Raw genomic sequence first — 27,195 nt, forward strand, 5'->3', positions numbered from 1 at the left:
CTTATAAATGAGTACATTATCAATATGGCTGTTTTCCGAGTAACTGGAATTATTAGAAAACACACACACACATGCACACACACACTAAATAACATTTAACACTTGGGCACTCATCTTTAAAACTGGTCAAAATAGTTTTTGCTTCTCTCTCTCTCTCTCTCTCTCTCTATATATATATATATATATATATATATATATACATATATATGTGTGTGTATATGTATATATGTATATATATAATTTATTTATATGTATATTTATATTAAAAATGTATACATATATTTTTAGCACTAAAATACCAAAATAGCAAATATAAAAGTATTGCTTACAGTAACTATACAAAATATTTCATTTTCTCTTGAACAGAGGTTTTCAAATTGCAACTGTCAACCTGTAGGGCTCCTTGGAGATGTCCCCAGAAAGGGCAGGAAGCCGAGTGACCGGGCTGCATGGGCCCCTCCCTTCCTCAAGCTGACCTGGTCCACATTCCAATTTTGTGTACTGGGATTACTCGTGACATTTTCCTTGAAGGATTTCTGCTGCACTTAATAAAAGAAAAAAAAAGAAAGTCCGAAACCCAGTGTTCTAGAACTTCTTACAATATCCAGTAGATGGCAAACTTGACTGCAAGGAAACAATTTGGCAGACTATATAAATTGGTCTGAAAATGTCAGTTCCATTTCACTTCCAGCGGTTTCTCACCCTGTGTCTAAGTCTCCTATTAAACCTCAAAATGAAATTCTCTATGGCCACTTCCCTGGGAGCTAAATTCCAATTATAATTTCAAATAGTCTTAGACAGCTTTGCGTGTGTGTCCACTTAAGTCTTGTTCTAAAGGTATTACCACTATGAAAATTATTTTATTGTCCACTGAGTGTACACATATTGTATAGGTACAATATGATAATATATGCAGATATTTTTCATTTTAACTGGAATAATCATAACCCTTACTTCCGTCTGCTTTTATTTAATTCGTTGTTTTTAATAAGGCCGTACATTGTAGTTCCTTTCTGTTTGAAAAATATAATTTCCTTTCAGACAAGCAATTGCCTTTGTGTGTTTAGTATAGTCAGCTGATGTATCAGTTAATAGGCCGAGATCACGGGCTATATTTCCAGTAGGGCCTGTTAGCATCCCGCCTTCAAACATGCCCAGGAACCCAGGCAGCCACTGGTGCAAATGGTGCCAATGACGCCATCCACCACAGAGGGGACCTAGTGAAAGGGTGTGCTTGCTAGTTGACCTTGTCCAAAACTAGTACTGAAAACAACTCCAAGTGTACATGTAAACAAAGTGATGGGGTGTGTGTGACCAGATTACAAATCTACCTACAGCGATTTTATTAGTGACAGAATGCCAATACCTTTCAAGCTTTTGTTCTTTCTTCAAATAACACCCTTCCTTCACTTGCATTCATTTAAAACCCTATCTCAAGTACCTTTCCTTCAATGACGCTCTTCCTGGCACACTTTCCCTGGCCCCGTGATTGCCCGACATGGTCCCTGTTTTTCTTGTGACATTGGCCCCCTTCTTTCCAATAAGTACGTATCAAACAACTGCTGTGAGACAGGTGACGTTACAGATCCAGGAAATAACGAGAGACAAGGTCTCTTCCCTTCCTGCATGGAGCTCACATTCTAATGAACAAAATGGGAAACAGACAAACAGACATATACACAAAGCAATGAGGGCATTTGAGATATATGTGTCATAGGAAATAAAACAGTAAGAGTGTAGGAAAGGCATTCAGAGAAAGCTTTTATCAGGAAGTGACATGAACAATTAGAAGCCAGTCATGCATTTGAAGATGTGAGAGGATAGCCAGCATCTGAAAAACATCTCAAGTAAAAGGATGATTATTAGCCAAGTTTTCCCACAGGGAACAGAAAAGGTTTGCTCTCAAATCAACCCTCCTGATAACATGTAAAATTTCTGTGCATAAGTGCTGGAGGGAAAGTGTTGACTGCCATAAAGATTCCGCAGAAAATATTTGTAAAACTCATCGCTAATGACAAAACTCATTGTTAGAACACACACAGCGATGTATGTGTCCCACTAATGAGTTTGTTTGGCATGGCACGAGGAGTGGGAAAAGATTTCTGTAATTTTATCTTCAATCACTTATTTGTAAGCTTTATCGACATTTTTCATTCCCTTGTAGATTCCCTTTGCAATAAAAATGACTCCAGGCACCTCTCCAAATCTTGCCCAAACAATTCAACATGCCATGGTTTTGCAAAAGACAACAATTGCCCTTGTTTAAACACAGCCATGAATTTGGACAAAGATTGTGAGACCATGACAGATCCTTGATTTCCCAACCCCTGTCAAGGAAATGCCACTTGTGTGAACACCCCAGAAGAAAGGAACTTTCTGTGCCAATTTCCCCCTGGGTATCACGGGGCGACCTGTGAAACTGCCAGCAGCTCCTGTGGCTCCTGCCAGCACCGGGGGACTTGTCCCAAGGCCCCTGTGCATCCTGTGTGCATCTGCCCTGCTGGATATGCTGGAAGATTCTGTGAGCTGGACCACGACGAGTGTGCTTCCGGCCCTTGCCACAAGGGGGCAGTGTGCCAGGATGGACACAATGGCTGCTCCTGCATGTGTCCCTGGATATCAAGCCAGGCACTGTGGCTTGGAAGTGGATGAATGTGTCTCAGATCCTTGCAGAAATGAGGCTACGTGCCTCCACAAGGTCGGAAGATACACTTGTCTTTGTCCCCGAGATTATTCTGGAAAGTGTAATTAGATTTGAATCCCAGATAATGTAATTCACTTTCTGTTTCTTTAATGTAACAGAAGAGGTGACGTTTTATCGCCCATCCAATTGCTTAGGAAAATTAATCACACGATAGAAAGCTTCCTAAACCACTACAAATCCACTGAGTTTAAAGGTTTGTGTACTGTCACCGTTGTTGCTCCAAATGGAGCCCTACATTATTTAAAACTCAGATTCAGTCTGGAGGCAGTGGGTTCTCTGGGACCCAGATTTCCAGGTCAGGGCCATTCACGGTCCCAGCTCAAGTGTGACCTCTACTGCCCAGAGCCCAACATTGCAGCCTGCTGGAAAGGCATGTATCCCTGGATTGGTTGGGTACATGCTGAGGGCTTCTAGAGCTGGTGTGAACAGCAATGACAGCCAGACTGATGGAGCACGGCACGTGAGATAAGTTCTGATTTTATTAAGAAAGAGGTCACTTCTTGTTTAATCTCTTGGAAATAGCAAATGAAAGTAGCGTGCTTTTCAAACATAGCATCTCGCACACTCTGAAATGGGTTAGTCTGAATGAAACTTTATATATATTTTAATATTAGTTTAGTCCCTGGAAGAATTTTTGTGACAGGATTTTACAGTTAAGATGTTTCTATTTCTTACAGAATCAGCCACAGAAGCTGTTCACTGTAACAGCTTTCAGTTTACTGTTGCTGTTTTTAGCTACATATAGTTATAAGGATACGGCGCCATAAAATGAATGTTTCCACACAGAATGCACCACACAGTTCTGGTACTTTTTGAAAGTCAATTAATTGTATATATTTAATGGCTATAAGCAAGTAGCAATAAACATCCAAATAAAATATGAAAGTTATAGTCAGTTACCCAGATGTTTTATCTGTGAAGCCAAGCATCTGGAAATACAAAAACATCTGGATGACTGACTGTACTTATCACTTTTCACTCAGCTAGTTTGGCATCATGCCCACACAGACCAAATCGTTTTTGTCTCTATCAGTAGCAACGAGCTACCATAAGAATGATGTTAAATAATATTAAGAGTAATACAAATAAATCTCCCCAAAGTAAATCGTTGCTTGAAATTGCATCTGGGCTTATACCATATATCAAGGTCACTTTGAAGCCAAAATAGTTGAACATATAAATGGAGCTTCAGTACTTAAATAATGGTTTATAACGTCTGTCTTAAGCATTAGGAAGCAATCTGGGTATAGACCTCCGAGTATGGATTTTATTTAAATTAAAAAATAAAATTTAGAAAAGTGTTACTGTTTGAAACCACTGATTTGGCTTTCTATGTTAACACTTTCCAGAAAATATAGATGACTAAAGTACCAAAGGACGTAATCCAATGTCATATAGGTAAAGGCACCATGGAAAAGTGGGTTGACAAGGTGGACAGGAGAACACAGGAATAGCAGAAACATTTTCATGTGCACAGGCAAGTCAGTGTACCTTACATGGATTAGGATGAAACAGAAGAAGGCATATGAAATTACCTCCCTCTACCCCTGCATATGGTAGGTGTTTAATAAGTGCCAGTGGCTCCGTTCAGACAGCACTATGGGAAGTGCCCAGAGAGCACTATGAGAATCTACCCAGAGAGCACTATGAGAACTACCCAGAGAGCACTGTGAGAACTACCCAGAGAGCACTATGGGAGGTGCCCAGAGAGCACTATGGGAATTTACCCAGAGAGCACTATGGGAGGTGCCCAGAGAGCACTGTGAGAATCTACCCAGAGAGCACTGTAGGAATCTACCCAGAGAGCACTGTGGGAATCTACCCAGAGAGCACTGTGGGAATCGACACAGAGAGCACTGTGGGAATCTACCCAGAGAGCACTGTGGGAATCTACCCAGAGAGCACTGTGGGAATCTACCCAGAGAGCACTGTGGGAATCTACCCAGAGAGCACTGTGGAAATCTACCCAGAGAGCACTGTGGGAATCTACCCAGAGAGCACTGTGGGAATCTACCCAGAGAGCACTGTGAGAATCTACCCAGAGAGCACTGTGGGAATCTACCCAGAGAGCACTGTGGGAATCTACCCAGAGAGCACTGTGAGAATCTACCCAGAGAGCACTATGAGAATCTACCCAGAGAGCACTGTGGGAACTACCCAGAGAGCACTGTGGGAATCTACCCAGAGAGCACTGTGGGAATCTACCCAGAGAGCACTGTGGGAATCTACCCAGAGAGCACTGTGGGAATCTACCCAGAGAGCACTGTGGGAATCTACCCAGAGAGCACTGTGAGAATCTACCCAGAGAGCACTGTGGGAATCTACCCAGAGAGCACTGTGGGAATCTACCCAGAGAGCACTGTGAGAATCTACCCATACACCACTATGGGAGGTGCCCAGAGAGCACTATGGGAATTTACCCAGAGAGCACTATGAGAACTACCCAGAGAGCACTGTGAGAATCTACCCAGAGAGCACTGTGAGAATCTACCCAGAGAGCACTGTGGGAACTACCCAGAGAGCACTGTGGAAATCTACCCAGAGAGCACTGTGGGAATCTACCCAGAGAGCACTGTGGGAATCTACCCAGAGAGCACTGTGAGAATCTACCCAGAGAGCTCTGTGAGAATCTACCCAGAGAGCACTGTGGGAATCTACCCAGAGAGCACTGTGGGAATCTATCCACAGAGCACTATGGGAATCTACCCACAAACACTATGGGAACTGCCCAGAGAGCACTATGGAAATCCATGTTGACCAAACATTCCTGGGTGAGCATAGGTCACTCTCCTTAAAGTCATGATTGACCAGTATCATTCTAGGGAAGGTAATTTTGTACCTCACAAGTACTGAGTCCTAACAGGTTATAGTTTTAGTTGCTATGTATGTTAAAAAATAATTATATAAAATAATTTTAAAGTATTTATCATTTCTGTTTTTCATTCCTTCCTGGAAAAGTGAAAGAGGAATCTATTATTGTATTATTTTACATGGCAGAAATAAAGATGTTAAAACAATACTGAAAAGCCATTTCAGAGAGAGAACTAGAATGATCATGTATGTCTTCCATCAGCCATTTCAGGGCTCTTTCCCATAATGTCACTGATGGAAATTCTTCACAGACAGGGTTAGAAATAGCCAGGCCTCAGATGGCAAGCCATGTACCTGGCAAGCAAATACTATTCTACAACATACCATTTTCACTGATATAAAACTTAATTTTTAATTCTTCTTTTTCTTCTCAAAGAAGAATCAAATTTCATATGCTGACGTCCCTTTTAACTTAGGTGTTTGTAGCATCTAGTCACAGTTGTAAATGGCAGGTGAAGGTACACTATCCTACTGCATTTTCTATCAGGAAATGGGGCAAAATCAATCAAACTACTAACAACTGATGAAAATCCCTCAATATCATTTTAATACATAATTGATTATTTTGGATTATAGGCACAGAAATAAAGATGGTTAAATGTAGACAGTCCCTCTTTTGTATCTTTTACAAACTATATGCAAATTTGATTGTGGTGTATCAGATAATATTTTGACAGATTCAGCAGGGTAGTTTGTTATCTCAGTGTGACTACTTTTATAAATCTTAAACTTATTTTGCTCAGTAAATAATCTTCATCTACTATTTTTTGGGGGGTAGATATAGAATTTTAAAATGTAACAATATCTTAAAATGAAGAAGCTTCTAATAATACCACTAATTACATTAAATTTAAGTCACAAACTGAAGTAGTATTTTACAACACTACAGAAGATGTGGACTTACAAATGCCTATGTAAAATCTTTTAGCGCTTAGCTTAGGGAAATAAGTGCACACCATATCTGTACAAGAAATGTTTATAGAAAGAACAAGTATTGTTTTTGTTCTTTAGCAAATACTTTGTATGGACCAGGTACTGTGATAAGCACTTTAGGACAGGTTGTATTTATAGTAATAACCCTATGAGGTTATTGCATCTATTGGAAACAGAGATATGGAAAGGTTAAGGAACTCACCCAAAGTCATACAGTTAATAAAAGGCCAAGATCCCAACCCAGGCCATTTGCTTTGTAGTCTGAGCTTTTTTTTTTTTGCTTTTTTTTTTCCCCCCTGCTCTATATGACGCATAACTAAACTGCTTAAAAATAACTGAACAACACTGACCAGTCCCTTTTAGGCTTCCAACCAAAGTACAGTTACCAATAACTTTGTCCTAAAAATGACTTGTTTCCACGGACTTAAAAGCTACAAGCTGTTGTATGCAATGGCTGTTTGTCACAGCTGCTCTGTGCCACCCCTCACACCCGTGCCAAAAAGTTACTATCATTACAATCAAGGAGGAAATTATTTTTGGTAACATAACACTTGACAAGAGCTTTGGCAAACAAAGCATTGCCAAGTAGCTAGCATATTAACACTTTGCTAAAACTTTTCTTCTGTGTTGACTTTTTGAAAAGGTGTAAACTGTGAGTTGGAAGTTGATGAATGCTGGTCCCAGCCCTGCCTAAATGGTGCAATGTGTCAGGACGCTCTGAGGGTGTATTTCTGTGACTGCACCCCTGGGATCATAGGGGAACATGGCGAAGTCAACATTGATGAGTATACCAGCGAGCCGTGCCTCCACAGGGGACTGCGCGTGGATGGAGGCAACAGGCACGTTTTCACCTGTGTTTGGGTGACTGGCTTAGAACTCATTGGCCGGAACTAGTATTGCAGGTGAGTTTGGAGATCTCACTTCCTTAATTTCAAATTTTCAGATTGCTTTATATTTTGACAAAAAGTTGTAACATTCATATTTTACTCAAAAATGCATTCTTCATTGGTCATCAGTCCAAAGAGTGAAGATTTTCCAAGTCACTGTTGTAACAGTTTGGAACTGTTAACATTACAGACAATTGCGAGCTTTTCAATTCCATGAAATAAGCCTGTTGTTGATAGGGTAGGTGCAAAAGCAAATCTAGAGGTTGTTCTACATGTGATTATAAGGTTGTATTTATTTAACAAGCATAGAAATCAAGTGGTGAAAAATAAATCCTTTAGGAATTTTACATAAACAGTGTTATTAAATTAATTTAAAGCAAGAGAACATAAGTCATCATTCACATAATGAGGGCTTTTCCTGCTTTTTCATAATTTATTGTTTCATTTTTCATAAGGGACCTTATTATGGGCTTTCCATATAAAACAATGAAATGATGGTATAAGTCATTCTCCACTGCCTTCACAAATATTAACAACTCTATTTATTATTATTTAGTAATTTATTCAGTATTTCTGATGCTTGACATCCTGTGTCTATTCTTTCTATGCACATTCAATTACCACGATAACCCGGTGACATATTTTCAATTTATGGATGAGGAAACTGAAGTAAACAATCATGATTTCCAAATAATTCTGCAGGAAAAATTAAAATACAAAAGCTGTATTGAAGAAGATCAACAGGTATTCATGTGCAAACACATAAATGATTTCAGGCTTATAAAGATAATTTCCCAGCATTTTTTGAGATAAATAGTAAAAACATTCCACAGGTCTCAGGTTGATGGACAGGTGAAGAGACAGAATAAAGATATTTGCTCTCAATACGACCAGGAGTTGATGCGATCATTTCATTTTACTCTCCAGATACAGCCGTAACTGCACAGGGACACACTGTGAAACCTTGTTGCCTCTATGTTGGTCAAAACCCTGTCACAACAATGCTACATGTGAGGACAGTGCTGACAGTCACACTTGTCACTTGCCTGGTAAGTGACAAAATATCGTCCACTATTTAAAAAAAAATTTTTTTTGGCTTAGAATAGAAACAAATCACTTACAGCAAATTGAAAGTAAAAATTCTTATTGTTAAAGGTTTGAAACCAACTCATTCTTCTAGTTATCATTGTGTAATTTAATTGTATTCTTCAGTGCTCACACATACCTGCTGCTACACTATGCATTGTCTAAAGTAGGTTACCAAGCTACCCAAGCACCAGAACCTTCTAAAAGGAATAGAGAAGGAAAAAAAATCAATGGAAGAATCAATTTCAGAATGATCGTCATGGAGAAAAACTCACTAGAAGAAGTTTCCTTTTCCTCTAACATGTTTTCTTTGACACCTAGAATACATCGAAACCCATGAAACAGTATTGAAATCCTAGGAGCATGGATTATAATTCATGAAGTCGGTCAACATGATTGTGATGGTCCCACAGAGGATGGAGAATGATGTTCCAGAAATAGGAATATCCCCCTAAGCATTTATCATGTAAAGGAGAATACAAGTTAAACATTCATAAGCCAGAACTAAAAATTACACATCAAGGGTAATTCAACGTGAATGTAGCGGTGACACCAGAATCAACAGAAAACAGTCTGTCACATTTTGAGTCATCAGGCCATCTCTTAATATTGATGTGAATTTTGGAAACAGCCTGCTTGACCTAATTTTAACCTAATTCTCCCTGGGATTGCAGTGATAGGAATGAAAGAGCATTTCACCTCTCTTCTTTCTTGGTCCACTGGAAAAAAAATGATAAAATCTTGTGATTATTCAGTATCGAGTTGTTATAAGCTTACTGATCACCATCTCCATCTCCCCATTCATTTTATTGTCTAAAGAAAGGAGAATCCTGTGGTCGAGGAGGAAACCTGGAGACCGGGATCAGTCCACTATCTCCATGTTCAAGGGATATTTAACATACTTTGGTTAAAAATATTTTGTACGTAAAAAAAACAAACGGACATGAACAAGGAAGTGGATGTTTCTTCTGAGGCTCAGAAATCCGTGTACGTTACGTGTCTTCCCACTTCAGATAATTAATAGGGCATGTCTGTGATCCTTTGGTCATTGGCTCAAATACTGAAAAATTTCCCAAACGTGTCGTTCCACATCCAGGTCACCAACCAACACTCAACATTCAACCAACACCCTGGACAGGACAGCCTCTAATTGGGGTGAGTCACCTCTTAGTTCTTAAGTTCTTCATCTGCAAGTGAGGGATAGAAAAACAACTTGCAGTAGTATTGTTGTGGGAGTAAAATTACAAAAATAGAGCCTGGCATATCTTAGGTCCTCAAAACAGGCCCCGACTGCTACAGAGTACGTTCTATCACAGGGAATTACGGGAGAGATGGCTTGTCGTGGAGTCAGGCGGTTAAGAAGACCTGCCTAAAAAAGACAAACCAGGATGTGTTCCATTCATTCATGGATTCAGGCATGCAAGCCACATGGATTCCAGGGCCAGCTAGTATATACCAGGGATCTGGGGACCAAAAAGACACGGCCCCTTCTTCCAAGGAGCGTAAGTTGTAGTAGGGAGAAAGCAGGGGAATGCGTCTAGCACAATAAAAAGCTGTAATACATTCTATAGAAGGAAATGAGGGGAGAAGAAGTACAGGGATGATTTGACAGAGGAGGCACCATTTTGGAAAACTGGAAAGATTACTAAGCATATCCCAGAAACACACTCAGAAAGCTGTGTGACTTTAGACAAATTACTTAACTACTCTGAGCCTCAGTTTCCTCATCTATAAAGCTCAAGTGATGATAATATGTCCACCTCATAGAGTTGCTTTGAAGCCAAATCCAGTAATAGATGTAAAGCTCCTATTTGGAGACTAGACCCTGTGGCTAATACATACCATGTTTACCCGAAAATAAGACCTAACCAGAAAATAAACCCTAGCGTGATTTTTCAGGATGACATCCCCTGAACATAAGCCCTAGTGTGTCTTTTGGTGCAAAAACTAATATAAGACCCGGTCTTATTTTCAGGGAAACATGGTAGTAGTCTATCATTTATTCAAGGAAAGATGAGAGGAAGGAAAAGAAGAAGGAAGAAAGGGCAGCAAGCACACGCGGGAAAGAACATGCAGTCGTGGAACTCTGAGTGATTGTTCAAATGTGCTGGACTCTGCAGGGCTGGTGGCAGAGAGATGGGCTGGGAGCAGATAAAACAGAAGCCAGCTCACAATGCTGCTTGTCTGCCCTGCCAACTATGGGACAGGGAGGTGACACATTGGACTTGTTCATTGAAAAAGAACTCTCGGGCGCTTTAGAGGAAGATGATTGAGAGGAATAAACCTAAAGGCAGGAATCGAAAGAAAGAGTTCTCACTAGTTTGAACAAGAGAGAAATCTATTTGCCAGATGAGCGTAGCCAGGGTGCCGCTCAGGGAATGGGCAGCCACGAGGCTCATTTAGGACACGGACATGACGTGGGCATAAAGATAGGGGCACAGATTTAGTACACTCCTGCTTCCGACTTTCTTTCTTGGGGGACTGGATGGATGGTGATTTGGCCTAGACAGAAAATTCAGAATGTCTTTGTCCCTCTGCTCACTGTTGTATATAAAGAGAAGCTTTGATGCTGCAAGCTATTCCATGTCGAAGAAAACAGCATCGCTTTCGATCATGAGACCACTGCCATTAAACACATAGCAAGTACCCACTGTGATAATTGCATAGGGTCCTCATTTCCAAAGTAATTAATTACAAGATGTGTCAGTCACTTTAAATGCTTATCTTAAAAAGTTCCTGTTCCCCAGATAAGATTGGATTTGTTTAAAAAAAAAAAAAAAGTAAGGACCCTGGGGACTTGATTCAGTATCATATTGTTTCTTTGTACAGAGTTTTACAGAAAAACTTGTCAAAACTATTGAATAGAGCCTTGCCTGAAGGGGTCTATTTATACACTTGGCTAAAGGGAACAGCAAACAAAATCCCCACAGGCCTCAGCGGTGGGGACTGGACCGGCAAGACTATAAATCAGAATGGAGCAAATAAGATAATGCATGAACCAGAGAGCAAAAAAGGATTTAGAAGGTTCTAAATGACTTCCTCACCAGGTCGGTGTGTGAGTCTTGAGACTGAGAAGAAAAATTGAAAATAGCTGGAGCTGTCTTCCGTAAGTCCTCTGGAGCGCAACAAATGCCAGTTTATAAAAACTGGTTGTGAAACCATTGTTGAGTATTTGTACTTATCTATTCTTAAGTATGAATTCAAAGTATTTAAAAAGTAGATGCTTAGATTTAAGAGACTGAGGATTCCCGGTGGGAGGGTCACCACAAAGGATTGTGGGATCTTGGTCTCACATGTGTTTTTAGTTTCCTTTTTCAACTGTAAGTTTCTTCTTCAGATGCTTGAGAAAGACCCCAAAGGTCATATGTGACAAATGCATTGTACTGGTGAGCCCCAGAATTTATGTTGTTGTTATAATTTAAAGTATGACCCTATTCAGGTTTTTATTAAAATTACAGAATGAGCAATCGTATCATATTCTCATTATTTGCTTATTAATAGTCAATTCTCTAGTTCATTTGCTAAACTAGGATTATAATCTAAATGGTTGATGAATACTATTTGAATCTCATTCAGTCATTTTAACCTGCAGTTAAAATGTTCAGGTTAACCCCAGCTTATCCTGAAGTCCCATTTTATTTCAAGTCCTATTAATCACATATTTAAAGAAAATGTCAGTCGATATATCAATACAAGTGAGTCCACTGCTCCTGCTATCTATGTCCACGGACCCTCCTCCTACGAACTTCCCCTTCTGGCTTCTTGAGGGTGGCGCTGCCTCTTGTCACGTGGTGCCTGGACGGTGGCCCCCCTTCTTTCTGGCATCCGTTCCAGTGTTGCGGAGTGTTGACTCCACAGCCCCTCTGAACGTGTATCCTGCAGGATACACAGGTGCCCAGTGTGAGACCGACATCAATAAATGCATGAGTGACCCCTGCCAGTCTGGTGGGGAGTGTGTGGAGTTGTCCTCAGACAAACAACATGGCCACCTGGCTGGGCCGCCTTCCTCACTCAGCATCCCCGCAGCTTCCGGCTACATGTGCCTCTGTCCACCCGGATTCACAGGTGAGGCCCAGGAGGTGGACAGGACTTTCTAGCATTTTATGGTAGATCAGGCATTTAACCAAATGGTGTATTAGCAGTAAATCTGTGCTGTATAAACTTGGTTGCTATGGTGCAAAGGGTCCCCCTTGTGGGTATGGAAAGTCTTGTTTCACAAACCATAATTCCTGAAATCACGAGGAAAATGTTACAAATAGGACTAGAAGAGGTATATGAAGGGGGAGAGATTTTTATATGTTATACTGGCAGTTGGGGCCCAACTCAAATTCTTCATCTTATAAACTTTCTAGAAAATGTTGGAATTTTTATGTTACTAATTTTTATAGTGGTGTTAGATTTTTGTTACTCACATTTGCTTTTAAAAAGTTAATGTACTTATTTATATTTACACTGAGAACAATCATCTACTTTCAAGTAATCTTCCTCAACTATCCTGTAGCTAAAATTGTCCCAGTATATCAAACTTAAATGACTCATTTTCTACAGCATTGTTACTCTAAAGCCCAGAGGAAATTTTCAGGGCTTCCTCACTTCCAATGATTGTTTGTGTTTCTGTCTGCTTCTATGTTGTGAAAACTTTCAGAAGTTTGGAGACTGTACTCATATTTGGTCATGAATAGGAATTTACTTACAATTGCCTAGATGGCACAGAAAAAACTAATTACAGTCCAGATTTCTATTTTATTTCTTTCTCAATAGATTAAGTGACACCTGAGAAAAATATTTCAGTTGTCATTGGGGATTTCTGAGGAAAGTAAATGAGAAATTAGAAAAAAATGAGGGTCTGTTGACAGTACTCCCTTTTTCAATGTATCAGTTTTGAAGTTTAATGATCTTTGATTCATGGTAATGTTTGCCGTAAGATTGCTCTTAGAAGATGGTATTTCCTTCCACTGTCCCCTTTTTGAGGACACAGGAGAAAGGCCTCTCCAGTATCCATGTCAGGATAAGTAGTATTTTTCCTGAAAAACTTCTAGCTTGCATGCTTTTTCCCTTAATAAAATGCATGCAAATAAATCTTTATAAATGATAAAGAGCCTAAAATAAATCTTGGAATACATCATATTTTCCAGTCATATAGGCTGCTAGAAATCTGTAGGTAAGGCTGGGTTCTAATAGCCTATAGCTTTTTCTGAAACATATTTATGTATTTACCTCACCCCTGGGATTATTTAAATTTCCTCTTTCTGTTTCTTATGGTTGCCTCTTTTTAAAATTTCTTTCTAAATTATTTGATCTTGGTAGAGCGTATGTACTTTTGTCAGCTACTTTTAAATCCTTCTTGGAACAAGGTTTGGGGGGATTATAATTTTATTTTAGTATTAAATTTAGGGTCATAAAGAGGAGATTCTATTGAAGTCCCAGGCCATTGCTAATATTGCCTCATCAGATAAAAGGATTTGGTTGAACAACGAATCTGCAAATCCCAACAGGAGAGGCAGTGGAATGTTCCATAAAAGTGTGTTGGACTTGATTTCTAAAGATGTGCCAAGAATGACTATATGAGTTTAGAAGTCCTGGCTGCCCCAAATCTTCATGGTGTAATGAAATAGTTGATTTTTTTCACCCATGTGAATCCCAAAAATGGGTTATCATGATCAATTGTCCTCCAAATGCCGATTCAGGATCACAGGCTCCTCACTTTATTTATTTTTTTCATCTTCAAAATGCGGCTTTGTTTTCTTTGGAGGGATTGTAAATAGTACTGTATTTTTCATTTCAGTTCCTATATATTCATTGCTGGTATATAAAAATGTGATTGATTTGTGTGTACTGATGTTGCATCCTGATACTTTGTTGAATTCATCTAGGAGTTTCCTTTTTGTCAGTTCCATGGGCTTTTTCTCCATAGACAATTCTGTGATCTGCAAACAGGGACACTGTTATTTCCAGCAGAGGTTATTTAAAATTAGTGCTGATTCTTCTTTAAATATTTTGGAAGAATTTTCCAATGAGAAAATACATGCACATTGCCTAGAAGGGGTCTTGGTACAGGAAAATCTCAGCATTTTCCACCATCACGCGTCCCCACTGGGGACTGTGGGCTCATCATTTTATTTCCAATCCCTCAGACCACGCTTGGTGCAGACTTGGTAACCAATAAAGTGTGGGATAAATGAATGATTTTATCATCTCTCTTTTTATTTTTTACAGGTTTATCAATTTCACTGATTGCTTTTTTGAAGGACCAGCTTTTTATTTCATTGATTTTCCTATTGTTTTCTGTTTTTAATTTCATTGACTTCTGTTCATTACTATATCCTTCTTTTTGTTTGCTTTGGGTTTATTTTGTTCTTATTTCTTCTAGATTGTTGTTGTTGTTGTGTTAATAAAGAACAGAAATTTATGTCTCACAGTTCTGGAGGCTGGCAGTCGGGGTACCAGCATGGTTCTTTTTCTGAGCAAGTCTTTATTGTCCATTCTTTCCTAAAGGATGGTTTGTTGAATGTAGAATTCATGACAGACAGTTCTTTGCTTGCAGCATCTGAAAAACTCCATCCCACTTCCTTCTATACTCCATGGTTTTAAATGAGAAATCTGCTGTCATTGCATTGGTGTTCCGTGTAGCTAATGCATCATTTTGCTGGCTGTTTGCAGAGAGAAAATAGGAGAGTGATAGTACCTTCAACTTTGTCTTTAGTTTTCAGATGTTTATTTATTATGTGTCTTGGTGTCAATTTATTTTATTTTATTTTTTCCCTATTTGGGCTTCATTCAGCTTTTCAGTCATTCATCTGTGGATTAATGACTTTTGCCAAATTTCGAAAGTCTTTATCTAATTTTTCTTTAATAGTTGTGCAGCCCTGCTTTCTTTTTCCACTCCTGAGACTTTTATAATACAAATTATGACTCGTTGGCTATTTATTTTTTCACAGGTGCCTGAGGCTCTGTTCATTTTTTTTTCCCGAGTCTATTTTCTCTCTGTTGCTTAGATTGGGTAAATTGCATTGATCTGTCCTCAGATTCACTGATTTTATCCTCTTTTATTTCCTCTCTATTATTGAGCCCACCCAGGTAATTGCTATTTCTCCTATCGTATTTTTCACCTCTGTGATTTCCATTTTATTATTTTTTACAACATCTGTTTGTTTCCTGATATTTTCTATTTTTTTCATTCACATCAAGAGAATTTGTAAATGTTTATGAAATCACTTTTATGATGGTTACTTTAAAAGCCTTTTTAGATAATTCCACCATCTGATTCAACTCAAGTGTTGACATCATTTCATTTTCTTTTATCATTCACGTTGTGTTTTTCCTGCTTCTTGCTATGGTGGGTGATTTTAACTTGTATCTGAATATTTTGGATATTATGTTAGGAGACTCTGAGTCTTACGTGAATTTTATTTATTTATTTATTTATTTATTATTTATTTATTTTAATTTTAGCAGGCAATCACCCATTTAGGTTTGGCAAACATCTTCTGGCCTACTTTTGTAGGATGTAGGTCCAGTGTCCAGTTAATTTTCAGAGTCTTTGTAGTGTTATTTTGGTATTTTTTTATCTGGTGCCATAAGGACTCCCACCGGTCTCTGATGATGATAGAAATGACACATTTTACTTTTTACCAGTTATCACTTGTTAGATTAAAATAAAATTTCCATCATGATAAAAATAATAATCTTTTATAACACATTTAATGACAGAGCTCTAGTCAAAGAAACCATTAGGGTTGGCAAACATAGCTATGAATTACTCCCTGTTTTTTATTATAACTCAGGATGTGTTCATTACTCTTTAAGATGGGTACAGTTACCTTCCATATTGAAAATGGTCATATATGGAGCTTAATTTTTCTAACTTTTTATAATCAAAAGTGAAACAGACCACAGTAGAAATTAACTGAGAATCAGAAAACAATGCTCAAGAAGACAGAAATAAGAGAGCTTAAGTTGTGGAAAATGAGAAATGGTGAAAACATAAGCGCAGGAGGCAGAAAATGCTGTTGAGAGGAACCCAGCTTCTGGGAGGGAGGGCTAGCTTTCACGAGGGTTTCTTCTGGGATTTCCAGAAGGCAAAGCAGGTATCTTGGCCCAGAGAAACCAAAGTCTCATTTAATGTGATAATTGAGAAAAGTCTGAATATCCATTTAGGTATTTTAATGATTGGAACTGACCCTTGGAAACTCGTGTTTAGACGCAATAATGGTTACTATTGTCTAATTCCTCAAAATCATAAAATTTTTCTTTGGCAAAATATCTTCATGTACCGCCATTGACAACTTTGTACCCACTGCTGCCACACTCAATGTGAAACGAGAATGGTGCATAAACATTCAATCGAAAGGTTTACGTGCTTACTTAAGCCCACATAGTCACATAACTTTAATGGTAAGCTAAATAAATCTGTACTAGGAGATGGCCTGTAGTTGAATAACACTGCTGAGTTCATTCCAAAATCAGTAAATTATCTTTATTTTGTACAACCATCCTTGACCGTTACTGGAAGGAATGTTGGCTGCTTCTTTCTATTATGTTTTAGCTGTCCAGTTTGGGGCACTGGACTCAGTTTTAGGGCTATAATGATGAAAATACATCATGGTCTCTTCCCAGAGGAAATTGAAAGAACGTGAAGGAAAAGATGCAGAAAAACACAAGATGCCACAGTGAAGCCATAAAAAGGTCATCAGTAAGGTAGTCAGACAAATCAGTAAGAAGGACCAGTTTATGCTATTTATGCCAGACAGAATTTAGTGGAAATTATAAGAATCCCAACAACTTGATAAGTTAGCATTTTTTAACACAAATGACCATGTTCCTTCTAAAAATTAAGAAATGACCTCATGACCTGTGTGCTTACCCTTGAAGCATCCTGTTCTAACCAACCAAGCTAAATTGGAAACAATTGACTAATGTTTTTCATGTTAACAATTTGTTTCTGTTTATCAAAATATGGTAGTGATAATACCTTTCACAAGTTTCCCAACTGTCTCACAAGCCAAGTCCAATTTTCAGTTCTAACGTTCACTCACCAACTCCAATTAGCATTTATTCCAGCTAAAATCAGCATCTCCCGGGGCTCTGGAACGCTACACTGTTGCCTCTGACGCTGGGTTTATTCCTTCACCCATCTGCTCCGAGGAGGGAAAGAACTGAGTAGTGCCGCAGGGGGTCCAGGCTTCAAACCTCAGACAGAAATAGCAGGATTCTTAACAAGAAAAGCCCGGATGAGAGCCACCTGGCAAAGGGACTGCACACACACGGGCTCCATTTTCAGGTTCACCAGCCTCAAGCACAAGGTGGCTACAAATGAAGCGTTCACTTTTCCTTAAAAATTAAATCTTGTCCTTTGACCTAAATCTAATGAAAATAGTCAGAGAGGGCCAAACACGAAACATAGGAGCGTCGGGCTAATGAAGCCATGAAGTATATGCGATATTCAGTAGCTCCTAAGAAGAGTGTAGGAGAATCTATTCATTTGCTGACTTTCTGTTTTAGGCTCATGGTTCTGAGAGATGCCTTTTTTCCTTAATTACAGTATCAAGTTTGAGAGTCTAGATTCTAAGTAACTTAAACAGATATTAGATGCACTTACAAAACTTTTTTCCCCTCTGTTTCTTCATCTCTGAATGCTGGCCTTCCCTAGGATTCAGTCCTTGGACATCTTCTCTTTTCTATATGCACTAACTCTTGAGGAAATCTCATGTATTCTCTTGACTTTAAATTGTATATACAGAGGGTGCCAAAAAAAATGTATACACACTTTAAGAAAGGAAAAAACTATTAAAATTGTAATATTCAATATATACCGATAACAAAAGATGAATACAAGTCACGTTTGACGTCTGCAATTATAAGAGGTGCTCAAAGTGGTTACCATCAGCGTAATTTTAATAGTTTTTTCCTTTCTTAAAATGTGTCTACATTTTTTTGACACCCTCTGTATATGTGTTTATGACATCAGCATTTGTATCTCCAACTCCATCCTCTCCTGAACTTCCGTTAACTTTTCCATTTAGAAGACTAAAAATGATTTTCAAACATAACATATCTCAAACAAACCTTTTTATTTTCTACCTTCATGCATTCCAAAAAAAGAAAAGAAAAAAAAAAAAACACAATAATGCAAACAAATGACAACAAAACAAAGCAACAATAATAACAAAAATACTTCTCCTTCCCCATCTCAATAACGCTAACAACATATTCACCCAGTTTGTGAGGGTAAAAATGTAAAGTCTTATTCATTTCTCTCTTTCTGTAATCATGCATTCAATTCATCTACAATTTCCCTGTTCCAACTTTGTTCTTATCAAGGATTTTAAGATTTACCAAGAAAAACTGAAATGCAGTATAAGAATTTGTGTTTTTGTGAGAAATCTTTTTGTTAAAATAGAAATCCTTTATAGTTAGATTGAACCCTTTTTTATGATCTCATGATTTCTTTCTTCCTTTCTTTTTTTTTTTTTTTTTTATGGATCGTGCCAAATCTGTATGAGGTATTGGCAGGGGGTTTCCAATCGTGTGTGTCTAAGAAACCACTCCACAGCCTAAGGCAATGTTGCCCTCTCTGCCTGGTTCCCTCTGACATTATCTTTGAGTTCAAGTGTTTTCATTTCACTGCGTTGTGACAAATGTTGTAGTAGCACTGCCCTTGTGGAGTTAGCTTCTCAAGGTAGGGCCACAAGGTTTTGTTGACATGTAACTATATTTTTTGGTTGTTTTTTTCTATTTTGATGTCCCTGCTTTACCTCCCATAGTGTTTTTTAAAAAAAATAAAAAGATAGGAGAAGGGTAGGCCATTCTTGGTACACTGAAACTTTCGATACTTTCCGAGTGTGGTACAGATGCTAGCCAACTGTTGAAGACTTTTAAAATCCAGCCAAGCAAAATTGCATGCTCTCCACAGAGAACTCGGTTTTTGTTTAATTGGATGCACAGTTTAGATCAAGGTCTGTTTATTATTTGACTTTTTTTCCAGGCAGTTATTATGTATAGCTGTTTTGTAGATATAGATTAGCCTGATTTACTCCCATCTTTCTCCATTCTCTCTCTCTCCTTCTCTCTCTCTCTCGTCTCCCTCTGTCTCTCAACTACAATGGTTCTTAATAAATTCATTAAAATTTTTTATGAGGGATTTCCCAATCCAACACTCTGTCAACTCTTCCTGACAAAAAAGGAAACAGACTCACTTTTGATGCCTCTGAGATGCAGCTACGTAAATTTCAGGCCCATTTTCAACACTTCTCATGGTGGCCTGATGACAACAAGAAAGGTCTGAATGAAACATTTCACAGATGTCACAGATACTCTCTACTGCTCAAACTATGTTTCTTTCTTTCTTTAATGGTTTTCTTTAAAAGCATCCCTCTCAAAAATTACAGTTTACCTTCTACTGAAAAACCACAGGAATCTAGATCTGGTGGTCCCTCTTCCTTTTTTTGCTTTCTTTTCTTAAAAAACATTTACTGAAGTATAACAAACAAGCAGAAAAGCATGCACGTCAAACACTTAGAGCTCAAATTTGTTACAAAGGGAACACACTTATGCATCAAGTACCCAGGTGAAGATAATGATTGAATGTATGCTACTTTTGTTTTGAAGGAGGCAACTAGAGTCAGTGTAGGCAGTAACAGAGACAAATTCAGCCCAATAAAAGGAGTGACTTTCAAATAATTAAAGCTAACTGCAAATGGGACAGGCATCCCTGTGAAGAAGCAAAGGTCTACATGATAGGAATGGTCCATGCACAGGAGATGAGATCATGGGCTGCTGCGTTGAGTGGTAGGTTGAATGGGATGACATCTTTCATTCTTTTCAACTCTAAGAATATATTCTTAAAAAAAATAAAAATAAACTGAAGATCCATGTCCCAGTGGTAGTGTCCAGGCAATTACAAATGTGCATAATTAAATTCTATTTTCCAATTATCAGTGAAGACGGTATTTAGATCTTTAAAAATGGTTTTTGAAGTTCTTTCAGTATGGACATTAAAAGAATAGTGGGACAGAATTTTTTGTTTTCAAATTCGTAGCATATTTTATTGTAAGTAAAAATACTATCAATAAAGTCTGGGGCAGAAGGTTAGAATAATTTTTTTAAGATGCAAGATTTACGGGTGAATTTTGGCAAACAGTGAAATTGTCATGTCTCTTCTTATTAAAGCTAACAATTTTATTTTAACACAAAGATGTTGCCTAGATGATTATAAAACTCATGTGTAACTGCGCACCCGAATTCAACAATAAAATTAAGATTTCAATCTTTAATGCACTTTTTTGTAATGAGAAATATTCTTTCATATGTGACAATTTCATTTTCTGACTTAAATGTTTTAATATGCAATTAATTTCAATAATTTGAAAAAATTTCAATAATAAACAAAAAAAGGCAAATAAAGATAAAAACTATCTAATTTTCTACTTAACACCTGGGTTCTGCAGAGCCCAAGATGATTAAATTGAAGGCAGCATTCCTTTTGAGTCACCTATTAAGCAGATATTCTGGAATAGCATCAAAAGTTTTGGCAAAGAAGAATCATTTTTTGGATAGGAGGTTAAGCAAAGGCCAGGGCCTCGAATTTATCTATTTCTCTGAGTGAGTTTTAACACCATTGACCTGGCCAAACTCCAATCCCATTCATTATATCTTGCCTGTCTCCGCTGCCCTTGAAATTTTAATAAGGGCCTATATTTCTTGTCTTAACCCACTTATATTGCTTGGAGCAGCCATCCAGCTGTGGTCTTTCACTGAGGGAACTAGATTTGTCTGCAGTTAAGGCATCCCTGTATCTTTTATTCCCCCACAGAAGCAGGAAGGCCGCTCAGTGAATTTGTCCCAGTGAGAAGATTTGAGCAGCTTAGGCAAGTAAGTAAGAAAATCCAAGGAAGATAATCCAATTTCTCATTGTGCATTCATTAGGAAAAATGATAGAGGCTGGTACCCAGCTGAGCGCTTAACTTCAACCCTGGTTAAATTCTGCAAAGCCCCCAAAGGTAAAATGCTACAAGAAATTAAAACACTGGGAAATTTTATACCCAGATACTTTCCAGATCATCTGAAGCCATTTTTGCCTTTGAATTCTCGCAGTTGGCTCTTGGGAGCTTTGATCCATCCTCTCTGAACACATCACCGTGCCACGTTCCACAAAGCAGCCCAGCAGGACGCACACGGCCCAGGAGCCAGCCTAGCGGTGTACCTGGCACCTCTCCCTGCTGAACTGTCCTTGTGGGGTGAGGGTTGTTAGGATGAAATTTATGCCCCAAAAGCAGTAGGAAGAGGGGAAAGGTTCCTCAGCTCCTCCCTGTTTCTAGTGAAGGATATATGTCCTTTCGTGGTCCCGATACGTCCTCTGACAACCATTCCTGTTTGAGTATTACTCCTAGATCCTGAAAGATCATTAATTAATAACAGCTCTTCATTTAAGCATCTCCTCACTAGGACCTGCCACTGGCTTCCATTAAATGGGTGCTTCATTCTGGTTTTCTCTAATTATCCCCCTTTTTAACATTATAGCCTATGCAGGCAATGCATATTGGAGAAGAGAATTTTTCAGTGATTTTTAAGGAATATATTATAATAGAGAAACAAGAGGAGATTAGACTATGGCTATACTTGAGTCTTTTCCGATTGTCTGCATAACACCTATTTACTCCATATTTCAAACACACCGAGAAAATAAACAAATGGAGCAGTCTACATTCAGTTGCACAGAATAAGTAATTATTTTCTGTAGGGCTTTAACAGTGATATCTTACAAAGGCTTTCTCCATGGAGAATTCATACATCAATTTAATTTGTGTATGTGTGACTAAAAGTGCTTCCTCAACAAACAATTATTTTTTGTCCTTTGCAATAAATTCTGTAGCTGTAATGTAGAAAATTGATTTGGTCACACCAAGCACCCTATAGAAAATGATTAAAGACACAGAGGTTATACACACAGCCTCCAATGTGTCAGATGGCAGCATAACTCATCACAGTAGTGATAATGAGGATTGTTCCTGTCTCACTATAAAAAACTTTCCACGGCCACTTAACTCCCATGAAAAATTTGAGAAATTTACACACTGATTGGGAAAGTAGAACGCATACCAACCACTGAGATAGTTGAACTTAAAAATGTTCTGTACTCTTTAATGTGAGGGAGTCAAAAAATTTATGGGCTTTAGGGAGTAAATTGTTCCCTGCAGATGTGTTTGATGCTTTCCAAACGGCCTCTCGTCCGTTAGGCCATCAGAGGTTTCACTCGATATGTAATTTTCAGGTCTGTCCAGTGTGCCTAGCTCTGAGCTGGGCATTTGTTTATTAAGCTGAGTGAAATGAAATGGTGACAGTGTTCGGAAGTATGGGCTGTGGAGCCAGACTTCCTTGGTGTAAAGGGACATTATTCTCTTGTGTCCATTTCCTCATTTACAAAATATGGCGAACAACAGTAACCTACTTTACAGAGTGTTTGCAAGGAACAAATGAGGTACTATACACACAGTGCCTAGAAGAGGTCCTGGTACAGAGAATACCTCAGTATTTTCCACCATCACGTGTCCCTACAGAGGACAAGTCCTGCGGGCTCATCACTTTTTTTCTGATCCCACAGACCACACCTGGCACAGTCCTGACAACCAATAAAGTATGGGATAAATGAACGACGAATGAATGGATTCATGAATTCAGTGAAAAAAGTCTTACTTCTTTTAATGCTATGTAGACATTTCAAGGAAGAAAGTAACTCTCAGATGCTACAATGATTATTTTAAGATGGTATGACATTTTCTAAAGAATATACCATCTGTGTATAAAGCAGTCTGTTTCAAGTATCTAATGAACCTGTTTATCAATTATATTCAGCAGAAGCTACAAAACAGAAAATATGCCAAAACCAACATTGGCATTGAAAAAAAAATTATGCATGTATGTATCTGGATGTACAGTAACACACAATTCTGACCACGCGCTCTGCAAGCATTAAGAGTGGACTTTGTGCCAAACACTGTCACATGCCCTGAAAATATTAAACAGACAGCAATTTCTGCCTTTGTGTAACTTACATTCTAGGGAAGGAGAAAGACAATACAATTGCATATGTAGAACTCATTTTCAGGGTACATTTTGCTGCTCTTTTAAACTTCACTAACCTCTCAGCAGGCAGACCTGCCCCAAACCCACCATCCTACAGGAGTTAGAGTGACGTTCTTCTGTCACAGAAGTAGAAAATTGGAACTACCTTGAACAATCTAGACTGAGGTTATTTTTCCACTATTTTGGGTGCAGAATTCTGGATCTGTGTTAAGACTCATTCAACGACTTGAATGGGCCCAAGGTTACATTTTCAGACTTCTTGCCCGCCTACCCCACCCAGGCTATTCCCCCACTCTCGCCTGCTTACCCCTGAACCCCAACCCACACACATCATCCTTGGCTTGTGGAGTAAATGCATCTTCTTTTAGTGAACACTTCAGGTGTCTCTATAGCTACAGAGTTTCCATATAAAGCCAACTGAAACTGTTGATATTTAGGAAAGCTAAAATAGGGATTATACCAAATTTTTGCCTCGAGATTTTCTAAGCTTCATCTCTATTTTGTCAAACAACCTTGAATACGATGCATCTAGACCAGCTACCCTTTCTGCTCAGCTGCCTCTTGCAAGACCTCTGCAAGAGTAAGGAGTGAGCATGCCCAGAGTTGGCCCTGAGAGCTGCATGAAGGGGCTGCTGCATAGAAATTCTTTCTCTATTGAGCTGCTTCTTGTTATTCTGTCAAATGTCCTTTGTACAAAGACCCTGTTTAGAAAGTTGAGAGTCCAAAGTGAAGAGAACTTCTTGGACAACGTGATACACGTCTCCCTTTGCTGGACAGTGCGACCTCAACACACTCATGGCATTTCTCCTTCTGTCTTGGCTGCCGGGAAGCTCACCATTCAGTTTTTCCTGAGCTTTGGTTTTCTGGAACATTTATTCTCTTCTTCGTATATTCTCACACTATTACAATGCCTTTTGCATTTTTTAAATTTTGTTTTATGGACTACCAGTTTAATTGAAACTTGGGCTTTTAGTGTGCACTACCAAAAGTCCTTTTTTCGTAAACAGAAGAAGAATATATAAGGAAATATATAATCCTGAATGATGACTATTGAACCTTCAAATCAGTGGAGAGTCCTAAGAACTTTTTAATGGACTCGAATAATTTTCCAGGGTCACACAGCTAGCAGGTGGCACAATTGGGATGTGAACCCCAACCCCCAGGCTCTAAACACCCCCAGGGGGGCCGTGCTGCTACCTGAACAGAGAGCCACAAGCCTGGACCCACATTCCCACCTGACAACCTGGCTGCAGCAGCTGGAACTGAAACATAGGGCCACTTCAGATGGTCACTGGGTGTGTGTTTGTAGGCAGTTCCGCTTATGACTCTTGCCTTCATTCTAAGTGTAGAGCACATCATCTTGAGATGGGCCCAGTGTCTTCAATGCACTTTCTATATTCTGTATGGGTCATCTTTGCTTGAAGTTACTTAACATTCATCCGTCCCCCATCAGGCCTTAGTAGCTTCCTGTGAAGTCCACCACAGCGACAGTGAAATGGCCATAAGAATACTGTTGGCCAGCACACAGCAGTTCTACCTCAATTACTCCCCCAAGCATTTCACACTAATTGTTGAGCAGGCCTGGTAATGAGGACAGGTCTGGGCACAGTGATTTTTCTGCTGCCCCTTTGTCCCCACGCAGAAGTCACGCTCACACAGACCTGTGTGCCACCTGTCCTGTCACTGATCTTTCCTCTTGGCCAAAGCTCCCGGATAGAACAAAGTCACAGTATAACTAATCTCCTTCATTAAAGGTGGAGAGACTTTTAATAAACGGGACTTGCTCTGATCTTCAGAGGGCAAGCAGAAACCTTTGAAGGATTTTCTCATCTGATGAGTTTCCAGGGAGGAAAGGATCTGATTTAGTCAGCGCCTCAGCTAAGCTCATTAATTCAGGTAACTTGTTTCTAAAAAAGGGAATTTTTCTCTCAAATGCTGCCGTGGCAAACCTTGTGTGGTTTTTCTTTTCTGTATCGCAACTTGGAGCCCTGAGACAAACTGCTACGGTTAATTAGTTGAATGAGTTGTACAATTGTACATTATCATTTGTTAAAATGGTGTTATTGAGTCCAAAATTGTAATTTAAACAAAAGCAGTTGAGGATTGTTTTTCGCAAAACAATGTTTTGGTTTTTTGTTGTTGTTTTTTAATGTAAATAGATAACCCAGGCATTTCTTAAAACTGCTGTTTGTTATTCTCTGTGATATTCTGTCAGGAACGCGTATGTCTATGTTATAGGTCACAGAATTGGGAAAGAGAAAACAAGTGTTCAGGTTTCCCTCCTTTTTCAGCCTTTTTCCTCATATCGCCCCACCCTTCAAGGTGCCAACTTCAATAGGTTACTTGTGATAGTAATAATCTATATTCTGTATATAACATCAATATCAACATCTTCTAATGTCAATAACATACTGACATTAATATTGATATAGTCTATTAATATTAATTACAATAATATTATATACTATTATAAATACACTGCTATTATTAGTAGTAAGAGTATTACTATTAGAATTTTTAGGCAACCTTTAATTCTCCTGGATTGAGTGACGGTGGGTGGTTAAGGATACAAACTTTCAGTTACAAGATTAGTAAGTTCTTAGAATGCCATGTACCGCATGGTGACAATAGTTAACTAGACTGTGTTGCATACTTGCTAAGAGAGTAGGTTTTAGAAGTTCTGACCACACACTCAGAAGGAAATATATGAAGTGCTGGATGTAACTGGCCCTCTGTTGTAATCATTTCACAATACTATACACGTCATCTTGTAGACCTTAAATTCACACAAAATTATGTCATTTATATCTCAGTAAAGCTGGGGGGAAAGGAAAAAGTCTAATCAAAATATTTAATCCCCCCGCCTTTCTTTTCTCACGAAAAAGACAACGCAAGAGAGTCTTTCCTTAATTCTCAGTGATCCAATGTCTTCTTAGATAAATACACTTCCTGCTAAAAAACTATCACATTTTCTAGTTCGAGGCCTTTCTATAGGGTGGCAGGGCTTACGTAACAATAAGGTTATGCAAACATAGTCACTTATCCATTGCAGAGTCTATACATTTTGGAGCAAAAATTGTTTCTAATTCCTAGGAATTGTTGCAATCCTTTCCCCAGAAACTACTTCCGCAGGCAAGAGTGGAAGACAAACAGTGCCACAGTCCACAGTGCAGGGCATTACATGCTGACTGCAATTAGAACAAGGAAGAGAATCCACCTGGGGGCTAGAAACACAGCCCTTTCACAGCCCGTTAGAAACAACCCAATCTCTCTCAAAAGTGGGATTCATCAAACAGCTCACACTCGGCAATTCCCTGAGGACGCTGTTGGAGTGAAAACAAATTTGTTTTTAGTGTGGTATCCTCAGGAAAGAAGCCTTATACAATCATCTGCCTGGTTGGCCTGCCCACCTCCTATAATAACTATTGATCCCACAGGCTAATTTCGCCCAACTTTGATGGAAGGGCAAAGGGTCTACAGCTGGACAGAGTCTCATAAATTTCATGTGGTTTCTTCCGATCCCTTCAGAAGGGTTGTTTAATGCTATCATTTCGAAGAGTATAAAAAAAGCAAACCAAGTTTCTGCTGTGAAGTTGTCACTGTAATGGAAGATGATTACATCAGAAGAAGTTC

At 38.8% G+C, this 27,195-nt stretch overlaps 1 protein-coding gene across 1 annotated transcript in view; it reads left to right on the top strand.

The window, feature by feature from the left end:
• The first annotated feature begins 2,286 nt into the window (after positions 1-2,286).
• CRB1 (crumbs cell polarity complex component 1) overlaps positions 2,287-27,195 on the top strand; it is a 50,470-nt gene continuing 25,561 nt past the window's right edge. The window contains 5 exon segments of the mRNA XM_074316680.1: positions 2,287-2,603; positions 2,605-2,744; positions 7,152-7,347; positions 8,323-8,444; positions 12,364-12,546. Of these exon segments, the coding sequence (XP_074172781.1) occupies positions 2,302-2,603; positions 2,605-2,744; positions 7,152-7,347; positions 8,323-8,444; positions 12,364-12,546 (943 nt within the window). The 5' untranslated portion in view covers positions 2,287-2,301.

The sequence above is a fragment of the Rhinolophus sinicus genome, linkage group LG12, assembly GCF_036562045.2.
Source record: "Rhinolophus sinicus isolate RSC01 linkage group LG12, ASM3656204v1, whole genome shotgun sequence".
Lineage (NCBI taxonomy): Eukaryota > Metazoa > Chordata > Mammalia > Chiroptera > Rhinolophidae > Rhinolophus > Rhinolophus sinicus.